Raw genomic sequence first — 19,689 nt, 5'->3', positions numbered from 1 at the left:
GTAACACTCAGCAGTCATGTTCAGTATTTCTCCTTCAGTATTATGACCCCCCCCCCCCACTCCCCCCCATGACCCCGACCCCCACAAAAGGGGAAAAAACCAACATCATATAGCATTGATTTCAATCTTTACACCATCATTGTGATTGTCAATGAATTAAAAAAAAAAAAAATTTAAATGTGTTATTTAACTTGAGAGAAAAAGTCTCGTCTCATCTTAACATGTTTTCTGCAGACTTTGAACGGCGAGACACCATGCCAAGCTATTTAAAGGGGATGGTCGACATTACTCAGCCGGAGGTGTTGTACTTCAAAGGAGCCACCATTACTCAGAAATTAAAGCTGCCTTCCAGTCCTCAAGGCAGTAAGTATCACGCACTATGTACCGTATATAGACAAGTGTTATTTATGGTGTGGGCAGTCAACAGTTGGTTACTGTTGTTGGAAATTTAAGATCTTTTCGTGGCTTTGTCCACTTCTTTTGTATACAGTCATACAAGATTAAATATACATGTGAAAGATCCTGTAATACATGTTAATGTTTGTTGGGTTATGGAAACAAGATTGTACAAAGCATGCAGTCCTCCCAAGATCAAAGATGGCAGCCTAAATAAAGTAAAAATGGTCTTGCAATAGCTGCATGTAAAATCCCAAAGAATGTGCTAACAGCAACAGCAATGCCGGAATAAAGAAGTTTAACAAAATACATTTCAAAGAATTTACTGTTGTGCTGGAAATTCAAATTTAATTGATATTTCATTATTATTATGGCAACAAAGAATGTGAAAGGATTTTGACTGAACATTTCTGTTTGTTATGGCAGATGCTTTGGAAAAGACTGCTTTGGAAAACCAATATTCCTCAGTTGATGAGTTCACCATAATGACACAAAACAGACACCAGTTGAAACAGTCAGAACAAATTACAATCACAACAAAATAGAGGTAGTCATATTTTATCATTTTTAAGTTGAGGGGAATATATTGAAGAAAAAAAATCAAAGCAGATATGTTACTTTGATTTAGGAAAAAAAACAAAACTTTCACTTAAAAAAAAAAAAAAAAAAAAAGACACTGTAAAACTTTTAACTCGTTCTACTCCAGGTATGAGATGACTCTTACCATGATAAGTTCTTCTGTGGACCAGGTACAAGTATTCTCGTACCAACGCACTATTCTAGTTTTGTTCATTCTTGCTAGGTACAGTTGGCATACTAAACTGAACCGTTAGTGATTCTGGAAGTATGAGAACGAAGCTTTGTTTGACGGATTAACTCACTGGGGACAAGTTTTCTCCCTTGCTTTTCCCCACAGATGGCCCATTTGTAAGGGTTTGGAAAAAAATTACAAAAAATACAAAATACTGTGTAAGAAAATGAAACTTTCAGAACTGGTTTATTATGTGTTGAGCTATTACATATATATATAAAAAAAAAAAATCAAATTTCTCATCTTATTTTTACAGTTTTGCCATATGTAGAAAATACTGCCAATTTTTCACCCCGAATCACCATACCCATGCTCGCTTTCTGCATTAAATTCGCTTTCTTCTTTGTCATCATCCACCTCTTCAATGTCCGACCCTTCAGTTTGTAGCATTTCAAGTACTTCGGCAACCCTAAAACGTTGCCGTCACTGCCTTGTTCTCTTCACAACATTCTGAGAAGAGCCCGCTTTGCTAACAGGCTGGCACGCGAGCAGATGACCGGTCAGTGACTTTGTCAGCGTGTGTGCGAGACAGGCCACACAAACCAGGCTGACCAGTTATACTGTTCGATTGTGGAGTGACCCAGAATAGCACACTCTGCTTGGCTAATCACAAAATCATGTGTACAGCGCATGATGGAATTTTACTTTCGGAGAATGCTATTCCATTCCTTCGTCCGAATCCAGATACGTTTGTGTAGGAATGCGTGAGCATTCCTTTGTCCTTTTTCCATCGATTTTTGCTGTTTTAGTGAACCACCATGTTTTTTTCTGCAGTGGTCTCATGCAGTGCTGGTCCAGGGCAGTTGTAGCAGACAGGTAGCTGTGGGGGTAGAATGAGTTAAGGGCGACAAGAAATAACAAGAGAGGCAAGGCCTTCAAGACTCACTTGCGATAAATTAAGTCCCCTAGCATTAATTACAGAGTAATTTCCCTTTTTTTTACGATCTGCACCAAAACGTTTGCAAAATAAATAAAAATTCCATGCTTAGCAAAAGAAGTTCCTGTTTGAACAAAAAATGATAATAATGACTCCTCTTGTTGTTGTGTCAGAATAAGAGGTCGAAGTGCCAAGTTTAGAGAATACAAAAAATATAAATATAACAGTAAATGCAGTTTGCATATAATTAGGCTTCCTTTTTTTTTTCTTTTTTTTTTTTTTGCCTATTCCAGAGGTGCAATATTGTTTTAAACAAGATGACTGGAAAGAACTGAATTTTTCCTATTTTTATGCCAAATTTGGTGTCAACTGACAAAGTATTTGCAGAGAAAATGTCAATGTTAAAGTTTACCACAGACACACAGCCACACACACACACACACACACACAGACAGACAACCGAACACCGGGTTAAAACACAGACTCACTTTGTTTACACAAGTGAGTCAAAAATGGTGGCTTTTTTCTTTCTTTTATTATTAAGAAGAAAAATCGAATATATTAAGTTCTTTTCCCTGCGCAGGCAGTCGGCGACAGCAGATTGGCAGCAACATGGAGGCCACTGTGGAGCTGATTCACTGTCCAGGCTGCGCACCCATCCCCCACCACCACCACCAGCACCACCACCCACATTCAGCCGCAACAACCCTGTTGGGGGCAAAGGTCACGCTGATCGATCCCGTCAACTCGGCCTCCACTGGACAGGTGAGGAGATGGCATGTGTGTGTGTGTGTGTGCATGTGTGTGTGTGTTGTTGTTTTTGGGGGAGGTCAGGGGGGTTGTCACTACTGGACAGGTAAACAGGTGTCAGTGTGTGATAGGGAAGTGGTCAGTTGTCTCTACTGGACAAATGTACAGGCGTCTGTATTAGACAGGTAAACAGGTATCTCTACTGGACAGGTAAACATGTGCAGGTGTTTCTGCTGGACAGACGTCAGTGTGTGGTTGGGGAGTGTACGGGTGTTTATACTGGACAGGTGTCTGTATAATTATGGTTGGGGAGTGTGCAGGTGTTTCTACTGGACAGTTGTCTGTGTGTAGTGAGGGAGTGTGCAGGTGTTTCTACTGGACAGTTGTCTGTGTGTAGTGAGGGAGTGTGCAGGTGTCTCTACTGGACAGTTGTCAGTGTGTGGTGGGGGAGTGTGCAGGTGTTTCTACTGGACAGTTGTCAGTGTGTGGTGGGGGAGTGTGCAGGTGTCTCTACAGGACAGTTGTCAGTGTGTGGTGGGGGAGTGTGCAGGTGTCTCTACTGGACAGTTGTCTGTGTGTGTTGGGGGAGTGTGCAGGTGTCTCTACTGGACAGTTGTCAGTGTGTAGTGAGGGAGTGTGCAGGTGTTTTTACTGGACAGTTGTCAGTGTGTGGTGGGGGAGTGTGCAGGTGTCTCTACTGGACAGTTGTCAGTGTGTGGTGGGTGAGTGTGCCAGTGTCTCTATTGGACAGTTGTCAGTGTGTGGTGGGTGAGTGTGCCAGTGTCTCTATTGGACAGTTGTCAGTGTGTGGTGGGGGAGTGTGCAGGTGTCTCTACTGGACAGTTGTCAGTGTGTGGTGGGGGAGTGTGCAGGTGTTTTTACTGGACAGTTGTCAGTGTGTGGTGGGGAAGGGTTCAGGTGTTCTGGACAGGTGTCAGTGTGTGGTGGGGAAGGGTTCAGGTGTTTCTACTGGACAGGTGTCAGTGTGTGGTGGGGAAGGGTTCAGGTGTTCTGGACAGGTGTCAGTGTGTGGTGGGGAAGGGTTCAGGTGTTTCTACTGGACAGGTGTCAGTGTGTGGTGGGGAAGGGTTCAGTTGTTCTGGACAGATGTCAGTGTGTGGTGGGGAAGGGTTCAGGTGTTCTGGACAGGTGTCAGTGTGTGGTGGGGAAGGGTTCAGGTGTTCTGGACAGATGTCAGTGTGTGGTGGGGAAGGGTTCAGGTGTTCTGGACAGATGTCAGTGTGTGGTGGGGAAGGGTTCAGGTGTTCTTACTGGACAGGTGTCAGTGTATGGTGGGGAAGGGTTCAGGTGTTCTGGACAGGTGTCAGTGTGTGGTGGGGAAGGGTTCAGGTGTTCTGGACAGATGTCAGTGTGTGGTGGGGAAGGGTTCAGGTGTTCTGGACAGGTGTCAGTGTGTGGTGGGGAAGGGTTCAGGTGTTTCTACTGGACAGGTGTCAGTGTGTGGTGGGGAAGGGTTCAGGTGTTCTGGACAGATGTCAGTGTGTGGTGGGGAAGGGTTCAGGTGTTTCTACTGGACAGGTGTGGTGGGGAAGGGTTCAGGTGTTCTGGACAGGTGTCAGTGTGTGGTGGGGAAGGGTTCAGGTGTTCTGGACAGGTGTCAGTGTGTGGTGGGGGAGGGTTCAGGTGTTCCTACAGAACAGGTGTCAATGTGTGTTGGGGGAGTATGCAGGTGTTTCTACAGGACCGGTAAACGGATGTCTGGGTGTGTTGGGTGAATGTGTTGGTGTCTGCCATCTTGCCAGCACGTCGGTTTCTGTGCGGTGTGTTTGACATGCGTTCAGAGTTTCTGTCACAAAACTTCCAAGACAGAAATCCATGGCAAAGTTGGGAGAATCTTAAAAGATAAGTAGATTTGATCCGAACATTTGCCTGTGCATTAAAACACGGAAATGTCAAGCAATGTTGACAAGACTGCTGAAATTGGTGAAAATTACTACAGATCACTTGTGACTCAAATATCCAAGTTGGACAGTTTCATGCTCATTCTGAAGCACATTATTTTGAACTTTCATGAAGCTGATGTCAGGTGGCTTTCAGCACTCCCCCTTTTTTTTTAGGGAGGGTGGAGAGAAGGTGTAAGGGGGTGGGGGGCGTTCTTTTTCTTTTTGTTTGTGTTTTTGGGGTTATATATCAGTGGGAATCATGTGCAAGCCATGAAGGCTTTGCCAGCCTTGTTTTCAGTCAGTACAGTATACACATATCTAATGGTATGATTCCTTTTTTTTTTTTTTTTTTTTCAGATGTGGATCTTTGCACACAAGGTGACAATGTCTTTCAACAACAAAACACAAGACTGCTGAGAGACTGTGTCTGCAGCAAACATGAGTGTTCCACTTCAGTGTGGATGTGTGATATGGTGCTCGTTTCAATCTTTTCATTGTTAAAACAGTTTTGGAGACTGCCAAACAGAACGGTGTTTACTGCATGTGTTTTGCTTTAATGAGCATTCCAGGCTATTACTGTTGTTGTTGATGCTATCAGTGTGATTATTTTTAAGAAAGAGACTGTCAGATTGTTTAGAATAGAAAAAAGATTGCTGAATTGTTTAGAATAGAGAGGTAGGAAAATTGTCATTTGACCAAAGGGAATAACATGGATTTCCTGTGGACTTATAAAATATTCAATGCAGAAAACGGTGTTGTCTGGACACCAGTATGTCAAGCCATTAAAAATCATGGAATGCATGACACAGTAATAGAAAAAAGATTCAGACTTCCAACCAGTCATAGATTGTACAGCAGTACTCTTAAAAAATACATGACTCCATACACATACAGACATTGTCTCACAATTACACACACAATTGGACAGCTACGCTTTATAGTTACCTTTTTTCCTCTCTTTTTTTGAGAGTATATCTGGAAACACAGCTGGGTCTCCCCAAGTTCTGATTGATTGATTGCTAAGTTCCGGAAAGTTCAGACTACTGCAGTTCTGCCTTGTCTTCATGGCTTCCAAGAAAACAAACCCACTCTAATGGATGGGTGAGAGATGGGGAATTTAAAAAAATGTTGAAAAAAACCCCCACCTCTGCTGGCTAAACTCTACTTGCTTTTACTGTCATTGAGAGATTTGAATAAACAATTTCTTGAATGTGTTTCAATACTTTTTCTGGAACATCTTCATTATGCTTGATTTGGTTCACCCTAATGTTTCATCTCATTCATTGCAATCATCTGTTGACTCACTTGTTCTTATCTCATATGATGAACAAACTTTCTCAATATCTCGGTCCTGTCGCCTGGAATAAACTTACACACTAAATTTGTCATGCTGAAGCTAAACTTTTAGTTCATATATGGCCTCAAAACAGAAAATCTGCTTTCATGGATGTGGAGGTGTTGGCTTGTGGTGTGAGTGTGTTTACTTCACTCCATTCATCTTGCTTTTTATGATATCTTATGTAACCAGTTTTTCCCCTTATCAGTTCAAATTTTTAGCAGTCTGGGTCCCAGTTGAAGGAGGATGAGTGCGTTGTAAATACTTAATATTATTATTATAAATCTTCTACATCCCACAGGAGTGAATTAAGAAGTACTGGAGTTGTATTATTATTATAAATCTTCTACATCCCACAGGAGTGAATTAAGAAGTACTGAGTTGTATTTGCTGTGCACTACACGTTGCAGTCTTATCAGTGTTGGTTGTTAACACTATTGGTCACTGTGAGGTAGAGTGCATTGTAAATGCTCATTATTATTGTTAACCCGTCACCTTCCCACGAGAGTAAATTAAGAAATGTGCAATACGCATCACAGTCTAATCAGTGCTGGTTGTTAGCACTCTGGGTCCATGCCCTAAGGAGGCAGAGTGTATCATGAAGACCCGTTATTATTATTCTTCTCATTATTATTAACGTTCCACCTTGCCACTGGAATGAATTAAAAAGTGATTTTTTGCTGCACAACACGTACTGCAGTCTTATCAGTGTTGATTGTAAGCGCTCAGGGTCACTGTCCTAAGGAGGTAAAGTGCATTATAAATACCTGTTCTTGTTAACCTTCCATTTATGTGCATGTAGTTTGAAAAAAGTAAATCAACATTGATGTAAACAAAATAAAAAATAAAAATCATGTTCTATTTTTCATTATTCATGTCACAAGAATTAGACACCTCATCAGAATCTGGACCATATAATCATCTGGTTGCCATAAATTTGTTATGTTGGTAGATGGTATTTATTTTATTTTATTTTTATCTGAAAGATAAGTCTAGCCTACAACTTTAAGATTCATTGACCATGTGCAGGTGTGAGTTGGAAGCACACCGATTTAAGAGCTGCTGGCACATTCTTTAATATGGTTGTGATGTTCACAGTTTGTACTGATAGTGAGAAATGGGATGCTACTTCGCATGTTGCCCATATAAAATCTTAATCACAATCACTGTAACATTACCTTTTATGCGTATTCATAATTTCATCTGCATCTTATCTCTGAACTGGCTCATGACATTCTTCACATGGATTAAATCATCAGTGAATCACAAATACATGATAATAAAATGCATTATTATATGAAAATTATGAAAATAAAAGAGAAAGAAAATTTGTGTGGCAAATTATTATTATTTTTTTTATTCATCCCTGTTATACATAACAATAACTTAAATGTCTTCATGAGTTTTCTTGAATGAATTAAATCAGCACTTGACATATCACCATGCTTTAGAATGATAATGTAACCAAAGCATTAAACATTAACAGGAAATATTTACTATAAAACCTTTATTTGCATGCACTTTTATAAATATGTAACTCACACACAGCACACGCTGATGTGCCTTACATACTTTCATGTATACAGCGTTTGCTTATTATTTCCCTTGGATTGCTTTAAGTATTAAATATACTGATTGGTCATTAACATCAAATGGAAGAATGTGTGAATTTTTTGTGAGAAGTGGACACTTCCTTTTCTTTGCTGTGGAAAAGAACATGCCTGCAGTGTACCAGTGAAAGTGTTTGTGGTTTATTCACACACATTGTGTCGGAAGTGTCTGTATCACCGATGCTTAATCACCTCAATACAGTTTTCAATGTTGTTTTCAGTTTTCAATACTTTTATAACATTCATTTGTAAAACAAGGACATATAAAAATATATATCTTTGTGGGCCTTGGCCCCCCTTAAAACAGAATGGAAGTGGACTTGACATATGTTGTTACATATTCAACTCGACAATTTTTAGTCTGTCAATACCACTTTCAGTATTTAATTAAAACAATGCATGTTAGATGTATCAGAACATTGCAGTGCATATGATGCACACAAACACACACACACACACAGAGCAGTTTTAAATGCAACAGCAGCAAACCCAACAAGCAAATATGTACAACAATCAATGCATAAAACAATTTCCTTGGTGTGCACCTGCTCTAATATTCTGCGTCCTCTATCTCTTCATCCGGGGCACACTGAAACACACCACAATGAGTTGCTTTACTTCACCTGCAATGGACATCCCCTGAAAGTCATTCTCATCTCAGTCAATACTTCTTTTTTTCTTTTATACCTTACTTAACCCCTTGACTGCTGAACTTGGTGAAAAGAGATCAGTGTGGTATGCACTGGAAGTGCAACTGGTACTTAGCATATCCTCTTCTATTCCCTTTGTGTGTTCATACCATGCGTTATTTGTGAAGCGTACACCACGCATGAATTTCTCTTCTTGAGATGATAAAGTATTCTGTATCTGTATCTGCATCTTAACTCACTCCGGACGATGGAACGCTATAATGTTCCTGACGTAAGGTAGCGTTCTGGATGACGGAACGCGACAGCGGTTTCAACAATTAAAAATTTGTCCATGTTTTCCTCATGGGGTAGCATAAAAATTGCAGCTACACCAGGCATTGTGAACATGTCAAGGGTCAAATGGAAAGTTTCTTCATAAGGTTTCTGTGACTGTACACTTGCTGGCCAGCCATTGACCTTGGTACCCAACATGACAAGCTAATCTACATACATATTGAAAATGGCGTTGCAGGCGATAAAAGTGGAAATTTTTTGGCTAACTAGATCATGACAGTGGCTTTTTACTGCTGCTGAAGTGATTAAAATGCTTCAAACTGAAGGTTTCGACATCAACGAGGATGATGAAGATGTTGAATAAAGTATCTGCAGTAAAGAAAGCTACCAGCAAGAAGGTACTGACAGTGACTCGGCTTCTGAGGGCTGTGAAGAGAGGGCGGGGGGAAGGCGTACACATGTTAGAAGAGGGGTCAGTGGGTCAAGCACTGGGAGTTTCATTCAGTTACTTTGTGTTTTGTATTTTTTGTGATTTTCTTCCTAACCCTAACAAATGGGTTGTCTGCAGGGGAAAGCAAGGGAGAAAACTATTCGTCCGGAGTGAGTTAAATGGTGATTTTGATTTTGCTGACCAAAGCAGTGCATCCCCAAGAGGGAGAAGTCCAAATCAAGAATGGATAACCTGTCCTGCATGCTGTTGTAATGTTATCTCACTGGGATGACAGCCCTTCACTGAAGCATACTGTTGTCAGCAGCAGTTAAGGGGTTAACCATATATTCTCTGAAAATAATCTTAATCAAACTGGTTGGAAGTACTCCTAAAAGCCAAATCACAACATAAGCAGTTGAGGAGATAAATTTAACTGTTTTGATCCATTTTATTCATGAAGTAGCATTCTTGATCTTGATTTTTTTTTTTTTTTTTTTTTACCCGAGTTAGGCCATACCAATACAAGTTTCTTCATGCTTACAGCTTTATCACCCACATTTCTTCTTTTCTTTTTCTTTTTTAATTTCATTCTGTACATGTTTATTTAGCTGTTTCTGTGTCTTCCCCATCTTCTTTCAAACACAAACTGCAAAATCTCATGTAAAGATTTCTTACAGTTCAAATTTCTGTTCATTGAACCCAAAGAATATCAAAACTTTGAAATACTCCAGAGCTTTCCTTCTTGTAAATTTGCACAAGGAAAAAGAAATTTGAAAGAGAAGCTGCTTGATGGTGAAAAGAGAAAAGCCCACTAGATTCACTGTAGCTCAAGGAAATTTGAAGACTAAAGCAATACCACACGGATACTTACAAAGAATTCCACAAAGCGCACTTGGCTGTCATCATTTAAATTTGAAGACTAAAGCAATACCAAACGGACACTTACAAAGAATTCCACAAAGCACACTTGGCCGTCATTTAAATTTGAAGACTAAAGCAGTACCAAACAGACACTTACAAAGAATTCCACAAAGCACACTTGGCCGTCATCATTTAAATTTGAAGACTAGAGCAATACCAAACACATACTTTCAAAGAATTCCACAAAGCACACTTGGCCGTCATCATTTAAATTTGAAGACTAAAGCAATACCAAACAGGTACTTACAAACAAACAGATACTTACAAAGAATTCCACAAAGCACACTTGGCCGTCATCATTTAAATTTGAAGACTAAAGCAATAACAAACAGGTACTTACAAACAAACAGACACTTACAAAGAATTCCACAAAGCACACTTGGCCGTCATCATTTAAATCTGAAGACTAAAGCAATACCAAACAGGTACTTACAAACAAACAGATACTTACAAAGAATTCCACAAAGCACACCTGGCCGTCATCATTGCGGATCATGTACTGCAGAGAAAGGAAGCCCCGGGCATCGGTGCGAATCGAGATGCGTGCTGAAAGAGCCAGAGCTTTGGAAGAAGGTCGTAACAGCTGCATCTTGTATCTGGAAGAAAAAGATAAACTTCTGATCTCAGAGAAAGAAAAGTACTCTCTTTTTTTTCTTTTCTTTTTTTTTTTTTTTTTACAAAATTCTGCATAGCCATTTTCAAAATGTAATTTTTTTTTTTTTTTTTACACAATTGCAATAATGTAAAATTGATTTTATTGCTCACCAATGGCTAACTAAAACTAAACTTAAAGATTTACTTCTAGGTTATCGGCCGTAGTTGCTCTCTTTTTCTCCGCATAGGCGGATAGTAGTTTGCACAGGACAGGAATGTCAGACCCCTGCCGGAGTCTGCACTAGTTGGGTCACGGTTAAGTATGTGTAATTAAAACTAAACTTAAAGATTTACTTCTATCAGTGATTTTAAATATCCGTCTACTCCCTCACCCACCAACTTCACACAATCTGAAGATGTTTAACAGCAAAACTGTACAAAAAAAAAAAAAAAGAATCCTAAAATACATGTCATAACAAGAATTCCTGTTACTGAACATTAATTAATTGTTAGACTTTGCCATTGCAAGAGTTTCAACTTAACTTTACTTTAACTGTTAGACTGTGTGTCATAGTAAAGAGTTCCTACCAAAACATTACCTGTTAAACTGTGTGAGTGTCATAGCAAGAATTCCTACCTAAACATTACCTGTTAGACTGTGTGTTTGTCATAACAAGAATTCCTACCAAAACATTACCTGTTAGACTGTGTGTGTGTCATAACAAGAATTCCTACCTAAACATTACCTGTTAGACTGTGTGTTTGTCATAACAAGAATTCCTACCAAAACATTACCTGTTAAACTGTGTGAGTGTCATAGCAAGAATTCCTACCTAAACATTACCTGTTAGACTGTGTGTTTGTCATAACAAGAATTCCTACCAAAACATTACCTGTTAGACTGTGTGTGTCATAGCAAGAATTCCTACCTAAACATTACCTGTTAGACTGTGTGTGTGTCATAACAAGAATTCCTACCTAAACATTACCTGTTAGACTGTGTGTGTCATAGCAAGAATTCCTACCTAAACATTACCTGTTAGACTGTGTGTGTCATAGCAAGAATTCCTACCTAAACATTACCTGTTAGACTGTGTGTGTGTCATAGCAAGAATTCCTACCTAAACATTACCTGTTAGACTGTGTGTGTCATAGCAAGAATTCCTACCTAAACATTACCTGTCAGACTGTGTGTGTCATAGCAAGAATTCCTACCTAAACATTACCTGTTAAGACTGTGTGTCATAGCAAGAATTCCTACCTAAACATTACCTGTTAAGTCTGTGTGTGTCATAGCAAGAATTCCTATCTAAACATTACCTGTTAGACTGTGTGTGTGTCATAACAAGAATTCCTACCAAAACATTACCTGTTAGACTGTGTGTGTCATAGCAAGAATTCCTACCTAAACATTACCTGTTAGACTGTGTGTGTGTCATAGCAAGAATTCCTACCTAAACATTACCTGTTAGACTGTGTGTCATAGCAAGAATTCCTACCTAAACATTACCTGTTAGACTGTGTGTGTCATAGCAAGAGTTTCCATTCAAACATTACCTGTTAGACTGTGTGTGTCATTGCAAAAATTCCTACCTAAACATTACCTGTTAGACTGAGTGTCGTAGCAAGAATTCCTACCGAAACATTACCTGTTAGACTGTGTGTGTCATAACAAGAGTTTCTACCTTTCTCAAGGCCTGATTAAGCGCATTGGGTTACGCTGCTGGTCAGGCATCTGCTTGGCAGATGTGGTGTAGTGTATATGGACTTTTCCGAACGCAGTGACGCCTCCTTGAGCTACTGAAACTGAAACTACCTAAACATTACCTGTTAGACTGAGTGTCATAGAAAGAATTCCTACCCAAACATTACCTGTTAGACTGAGTGTCATAGCAAGAATTCCTACCCAAACATTACCTGTTAGACTGAGTGTCATAGCAAGAGTTCCTACTGAAACATTACCTGTTAGACTGAGTGTCATAGCATGAGTTCCTACTGAAACATTACCTGTTAGACTGAGTGTCATAGCATGAGTTCCTACCAAAACATTACCTGTTAGACTGTGTCTGTGTGCACTGGAACGCTTCCACCATGTCAGAGTCTTTGGAAAAGGAAGACTGGAAAACATGAGGGTAAGAACAGGTACAGCTGATGATAAATCACATGACTTCACAGCATGCATACAATGCGAGTGAACAATGACGCCAATTATGCACATACACTCACAAATTCAAGTGCAAAATTTGCACTCAAATTCAAGTACAAATGCTGCAAATACGCATCGGCAGATATACTCCAACAACGCAGCACGCACAACACCTACAACCACGCATACTTTCTCACGCATTGAATTAAAAGAAAACACTCCAGAACTTGTGATGAAACAACACCCAACAAACATTCAGCAACTAAACAGGACTGGGACAGGAGCTAAAGTAAGCAACACTAAGTCCAACTACAAGGAAAATTTTCTCTAATTCTCACCCTACACAACAAAAAGAAAAAAAAAAAAAGGTGCAATTGACAATACTATTACTACTAATAGTACATTTATGTAGTGAATTCAAGCCTCTCAAAATTCTTTTCAATAACATGTCGGTTGGACTTGAAGCCCACAAGAACACTCACATACACAAGACAAGAGTGGAAGAAACAGTCCTCAATCCAACTATGTGGATCCAACCATCACGAAACACACTGCTGACAAGAGTTGGAGGATGGTGGCAGAACGGTTAAGATGTTATCTGCCAATACAGTGTCTGTGAGGGCCTGGGTTTGATTCCTGCTTTCGCTCCCTCTTCGCCCTTTTTGACTGGACAAATCAGACTGAGTGTCTAGTCATTCGGAAAAGACAATAAACCGAGATTCCCTGTGCAGCACGCACTGGGTGTACTGAAAAAGAACCCACAGCGACAAAAGTGCTGTCCTTTGGCAAAGTTCTGTTGAAGAAATCCACTCTGATAGGTATCAATACACAGATATTTCTGCATGCACTCAAGGCTTGACAGGCACATTGGGTTATGCTGCTGTCAGGCATCTGCCTAGCAGATGTGTAGCATACAGGGATTTATTTTGTCTGAACACTTTTATCTCCTTGAGAAAATGAAACTGAAGATTGTCACACACACACGCACACACAAACGCACACACACACCACACACACACACACACACACATCTTCATCTTCAGTGTTGACGATCTTCAGCAGTCCATTGCTAATGTATGACTTTTTCAACTCCTTGTTAAATAGTCCAGTTGGTTTGTTGTTATAGTTGTTAGTTTTTCATTAGAAATATGTTATATTGTTATGTTTTTTGGCTTATTTTTTAAACAAAACTTAAATCAGTAATTTTCACACACACACACACACTTTCACTTACTCGTATGCGTACACAGTAATTCCCCCCCCCCCCCCCACCCGATTTTTTTTCCTTCCCTCGTCTAATATCACTTACAGTGAAAAGACGTTAAACTAAAGAACGAACACACACACACAGACCACGCACACACACACACACACACACAGTGTGTACCCACATGAGTACTGCCCGAGTTTCCAAACGTGGAGAACTCCAGGAAGGGTGCATCAGGAGACATGAGGATCTGCAGGATGTCACTGCTGGAGTCAAGTTCACTGAACACTTCCTTCAGACATTCACTCTGCAATGAGTCAGAGTTAAATGGTCATGCCAACAGCATGATTATACAGCGCTTCTCAAAGTACTTGACAATAGCATGTGTCACATGACCGGTCGAGGTTGAGGACCCTCCTACAACCCGACAGGCCCTGCGCAATCTAATAAAAGAAAATTTAAGAAAAATGGGTCTCCGGATCCTCGCACTCAATTAAATGCAGCCAACGCCAAGAATTTAAAAACAATACCAAACTGTATTCATTCACTCACACAGACATACTGACAACCAAAACAGCAGTGAGGCCTAAACTATTTCCCTTAATCCCCCCCTCCACCCCCCCCACCCCCACTCCCCAAACTTCCTAACCCGCTAATACAAATCGCCACAGCATGTCAGTCAGCAGCTAGTGAACTAAAAGCTCTCCTGCCATGAATTTGGAAATGTCACCAGCAGAAGAGTGGAGAGACCTTGCAAACAGAGACACATTTGCCTAAAATGTCAGAGATACTTAGAAATAACGTCAATGAAAATTAAGATTTCTTTTTTTTCTTTCTTTTTTTTTCCAATTGAATACTGTAATTTTTAAAACACAAGGTAAACACATGTTTTTGTTGTTGTTGACTAAAAAAAAAAAAGAAAAAAGAAAGAAGTAAAAATGGAAGAATTTATAATGCTTTCTGGTCTCTAAACAGCCCCCCTTCCCAAACCATCCTAGCCAACTCGCCTCAACCACACATTAACACCCGCTTTCTTTTTTTCCCCTCATCCAAATCACCTTTGTGGAAAGACATTTCAAGGGTTTCTCACTTTCTGGGTGGTTGAGTTTGGTGTCCTCCATAACAATCTAACAGGTAATGTCAAAATATCAAACAAACAAGGCGAAAATAATGAAAAGCTGGTGTAGTTAAATCAAATCACACTTTAAACTTCCTGCATAACAATCTAACAGGTAATGTCAAAATATCAAACAAACAAGGCGAAAATAATGAATAGCTGGTGTAGTTAAATCAAATCACACTTTAAACTTGTCCCAAAACTCATAACAAATGCTCTGCACACCTTCATGATTATTTTATTGATGACACTAGTGCTGCAGAAGTCAAAATCCAGAACCTCGTCAGGTTCCAACGTTTTTAGACTGCAGTCCGTCAACACCCCATCTTCCTCCAGGATGACCACCAGGGGGCGCCCATACCCAGCGTAGCACATCTTCATGCTGGTTGCCGTGCTGGTCGGTCCTGTCCCACTGCCGAAGATCGTCAGGCATTCCTGTCACAGGCATAAATGCACACAGCCACTATACAGATCGTCACAACATGTGAAAGACCATGTATTGTAAGCTATGGCTTCATCAAAATATTCCATCAAACTCAGGCAAGAATCAAGCGCTCTAAGGATTCTGCCACAGCACCAGACAAAATACAGAATACTTCATGATCTTATCAAGAAAAATTCATGTGTAGTGTATGCTACACAAACAATGCATGGGAATCACAGTCAGTCAATATGAATACAAAAAAAGACATGAAATGCTTAAGTTAAATGCTAAGTTGATGTGAACCTTTTGTACAATAAACACATTCATACAAATGCAATGATCACCCTGTTCTCACATTCAATATATGAATACATAATTAGACATAAAACACTTAACCACAATGTTGGAGTAAATCTCACACACAATAATCACTGCGCACAGTAAGGTAACACATAAAATATCATTCTATAATTAAAACATAGACATACATGATTAACACCAGGCTACTGGACAGTATCTAAAAGTAATACACAGTATAAAATTTGCGCATGTATAAATACATGCATGCACACACACTGACTAATCATAAAAACAGTTGTGTGCTAAGATTAATTAAATTATTCAAGAACTGAACTGACTGGGGTATAAAAGTGTTCTGGATTCCTAAGAGTTTTCAGTTTGGGAAATCAACAAAGTTTCCACAAAGGTGAAAGGTCAGAGTATTCTGAGAGATATGGCTGTCATCGCTTATGACATGTGTTGATTTTTGTTTCACCACCTGTTTGTACTGTTCATTCAGAGTCTCTTGTTCGACACCAACTACCTTGTTGGACACATTTACAATTTTACTCATCTTCCTGTTCTTCACATTTAAACTTCCTTACCAGCAGACTACTAAGCAGGCAAAAAGAAAAAAAAAAAGAAAAGAAAAAAAAACCCAACATACTATGAGGACGGAGAGGTTAACCTTGAAGGTAACCTGATCCTGTGTGAGGACAAAGTGGTGGAACACGGCAGCCTGGATGAAGGCATTGGCTTGAACACACTTGGCATCTTCCACCGTCACCTTCAGTCCTTGGTTGGTCACAAACACAGTAGCAGTCTGCACCAACATTAAAAGAACAACCACACGGGTCTACATATATATATCTATGCACATCCTGTACAGTTAAATGCACACAATTATAAATTTTCATGTCATAGAACCATTCTCTCACTCATAGTCTCATCTTAGTTGAAAGTATGAGAGAATAGTTCTATGGCATGATGATTTTAATATCTATGATGCTTGCTGACATTCTGGTATTTGATGCTCTCTCTCTCTCTTTTTTTTTTTTTTTTTTTTACACAAATGAACAACACGGCAAGCTTTTCTGATTATAAAGCAGAGTGACGGGAAAAAAGTCATTCCTAATTCAAAAGAAGACATGATATCAAATGCATACTTTAGCATGGTCATTTCTGACCTGAATGGCTCACTGCAAGAAACAGATCTACAGGCATTCATCAGTGATTCAGTCTCCAGAGACTGCAGAGTTACACTCTGTGTAGTAACTGATACAACACTGGGAGTAACTGATCAAGCCAGAATGGGAGTGGCAGTAAATGGGAGTGGCATTACGTCCCATACTATGTACAGGGCAAGTCTGATGCTGGTCTGTCTGTCTGCCTTTAGGCCTTTCTCCTCAGTCTCTTTGCCTTGGAATGCCGAGCAAGCCAAGCGTCTCTTCAAATTAAAGCATGGACTTGGAACCTAGGCCTTTCTGCACCACCTGCCTCCAAGCCAATACTTTTGAAGCTACAGCTTCCCATGTATTCGGTCAACGTTTAAGGCATTCAGATCTCTCTTGCAAATGTGTAACTGAGGTCTGCCTGTGGGACATTTTCCCTGTATCAGTTATCTGTAAAGCAGATTCTTTAGGATCCAGATGCTGTTCAGCAACAAGGTAGGAAGCTAGCATTGGGGGAAGGAGGAGTGGGACAGATACTCATAGGTGAGAAAGAGTGTTTTTACTGACCAATTAATTTTGAAAATGACCCACTTATTTTGTGGTGAAGTGGTCAAATGTCCCACATTGAGTTGAACCAAACCCAAACTCTGATTTTATATGTCAGGAACTCTGTTACTTTAGCAACTTTTTCTTGTGTTTGGTGTTTGAATGCTTAAAAAATCTGTCAGTACATAGTATAAGCATTTCTTTTTGAAAAACAGGGCATGGAATAACCTGGCCTGTCTGGTTTCGATTCTCATTTTGATTTATTTCAACATTGGCGAAAATGAATCAAAGACAAAGACCTAGCGACTTACATCTTTAAAGTGAATAGCTTTGAGTATTGTGGAAACGTTTCGTGCATTATCGAGTTTGGCAACAAACACGTATCCACTGTCATCGTCTGCTTCCTGCGTTGACAGCATTTTACTTTGATAAGAAGATATTTGCCGCCATGACAGATTTGTGAAAGCAGAGTTAAGTCCCTTGTTATCCATTTGAGAATTTGTCAAACATGGCGACAGGAGCAGCCCACCTCAGCTCTTCCAAGCTGAACCTGGGTCTTCTGAGAGACTTCTACCGAAGAGAATTTTTGGAAAGCATTGACAAATGCCTTGGCACAAAGGTTTGCTATTTTTTTCCTCGTCATTGTGTCATCTAATCGACTGAGCTTCCAATGACTGTCTTACCAAGCTACTATTTCTATTTATTTCACTTGTGTTAGTCACATGATAACCAAGCGCATAAAAACCAAATCACAACAGAAAATCATGGATTTAGTTCAGTTTACTGTTGTGAAACTAAGTTGCTCCTAACGGCGCATGGCTTGAGATCCATTGATGGAGGGAAACAAGCTAATATAATATTGCGATATATATTAGACAAGTTGAGTACGAACCTCATATGCACTTTCACTTTGAACATTACAGATTTGTCACAGCTTTTAGGCTTCCAAAGCTGTTTCCTGCACCGCTACCCACAAACATAAAGATGAATGGCATACCTGACATTGTTAAGGTCTGCTCTGGAGTACGGAGCCAAAGTCTGGGACCTTTACCAGAAACAAAGCATAGACTGCCTTAAGTTGAAAGAATACAACTCGCACACGTGTCGCGCAATCAGTGCAAAAATGGTGACTACACCAATGACTTGAATAATTACGTACAAGAAGACAGTAGACCATTCAGAATTCTTCATATTTGTTCTGAACAGAACAAAAATTTCAAAATATGATCAATTATAAACTGAAACCACAAATATCAGTAAAATACAACAGCTTGAATTTGGGTGTTAACGTGGTTTTACCCACTTTTTGGTGAATAGAATTTTGTATGTGATCTTGCACCCTAATTTAGGTGGCATGCATACCTGACTATTACAATATAAAGAGACCAAAACAGTTACTGAATACGATTACTACATAACTAAGAATTAATCTGCTGCAGACATGTCCCTTTGTAACTGATTTCAGTAAATTGGCTAGATTCTCAATCTCATTCTCATAGTCATAGAAATACCTAACATGCACAAGCAGCACATGGGCAATGTACCAGTATACAGACAGTCCATGATCCAAGTGCCGGCTTTCTGTGACTGTGTGTATGTGTTTTTTTTCAGGCCATTGTGTGGGACGATGGACTGACGGGTCCTTTTGGCTTGATAGCTGAATATTCCCTGCTGAAAGTAAGGGGTTTCTGGCTTGGCTTGGCTTTCTCAGTTTCTGGTTCTTCTTTTTAATGTAGTTTGTTGTTGTGTTCCTTGTCTTTTAGTTTTACTTTTGGCCAGATATTGTTCTATTAATTGTTTTGTATGTGTATCAATGTTTGTGTGGCCATGATAAACTCTAGTCTAATGTTGACCAAAAAAAAGTGGTGCCCACTGGTGGAAAAAGCAAATCTGGCAGAATGTTTCATTTTGATTAGACATTTCGGTTCAGGAAATCAGTATCTGACTTTATATACTAATCTGTGATTGTGTCAAATGGGTACAAACTATAGCCAGTAGCTTTGCTGGGACAGCCAGTTTATGTGGCTAATGCAGTTCTTCAGATGGACCACCGGCCTAGTCCACCTGGCCTAGCCTGGTAGCTAAAAAAAAATTAAAAAACAACAAAAAAACCCCAAAAATTCCAGCACAGCTTATGATTTACCATATTGTGTCCCATTTAAAGATAAATTGATGTTATACTATACAGTACACGTGGTACAGAAACACACACACACACACACACACACACACACACACACACACAC

At 39.7% G+C, this 19,689-nt stretch overlaps 3 protein-coding genes across 5 annotated transcripts in view; 2 read left to right on the top strand and 1 right to left on the bottom strand.

Annotated features, from left to right (window-relative positions):
* Positions 1 to 8,273, top strand: part of LOC143302332 (uncharacterized) — a 74,399-nt gene extending 66,126 nt beyond the window's left edge. The window contains exons 32-34 of the mRNA XM_076616948.1: positions 235 to 363; positions 2,668 to 2,849; positions 5,096 to 8,273. Of these exons, the coding sequence (XP_076473063.1) occupies positions 235 to 363; positions 2,668 to 2,849; positions 5,096 to 5,155 (371 nt within the window). The 3' untranslated portion in view covers positions 5,156 to 8,273. The remainder of the gene's footprint in view (positions 1 to 234; positions 364 to 2,667; positions 2,850 to 5,095) is intronic.
* Positions 8,147 to 17,897, bottom strand: LOC143302333 (cell cycle checkpoint protein RAD1-like). Of its 3 annotated transcripts, none has more exons than XM_076616949.1 (7): positions 17,755 to 17,897; positions 16,393 to 16,548; positions 15,248 to 15,457; positions 14,090 to 14,212; positions 12,605 to 12,669; positions 10,410 to 10,554; positions 8,147 to 8,273 (listed from the first exon to the last, which is right to left on the bottom strand). In XM_076616949.1, the coding sequence occupies exons 1-7, from the start codon at positions 17,860 to 17,862 to the stop codon at positions 8,235 to 8,237; spliced, it is 846 nt and encodes a 281-aa protein (XP_076473064.1). In that variant the 5' UTR covers positions 17,863 to 17,897; the 3' UTR covers positions 8,147 to 8,234. The 3 variants fall into 3 exon arrangements, with proteins under 3 accessions (XP_076473064.1, XP_076473067.1, XP_076473065.1); XM_076616952.1 differs by having other exon boundaries at positions 15,302 to 15,457; XM_076616950.1 differs by having other exon boundaries at positions 8,191 to 8,273; positions 10,431 to 10,554.
* A 41-nt stretch (positions 17,898 to 17,938) lies between these two features.
* The window catches only part of LOC143274703 (vacuolar protein sorting-associated protein 33A-like), a 32,227-nt gene continuing 30,476 nt past the window's right edge, over positions 17,939 to 19,689 (top strand). Inside the window, exons 1-2 of the mRNA XM_076578600.1 lie at positions 17,939 to 18,062; positions 19,055 to 19,120. Coding sequence (XP_076434715.1) covers positions 17,952 to 18,062; positions 19,055 to 19,120 — 177 coding nt within the window. The 5' untranslated portion in view covers positions 17,939 to 17,951. The remainder of the gene's footprint in view (positions 18,063 to 19,054; positions 19,121 to 19,689) is intronic.

Source organism: Babylonia areolata, chromosome 29 (genome assembly GCF_041734735.1).
Source record: "Babylonia areolata isolate BAREFJ2019XMU chromosome 29, ASM4173473v1, whole genome shotgun sequence".
Lineage (NCBI taxonomy): Eukaryota > Metazoa > Mollusca > Gastropoda > Neogastropoda > Buccinidae > Babylonia > Babylonia areolata.
This window is presented reverse-complemented; position numbering and strand designations above follow the sequence as displayed.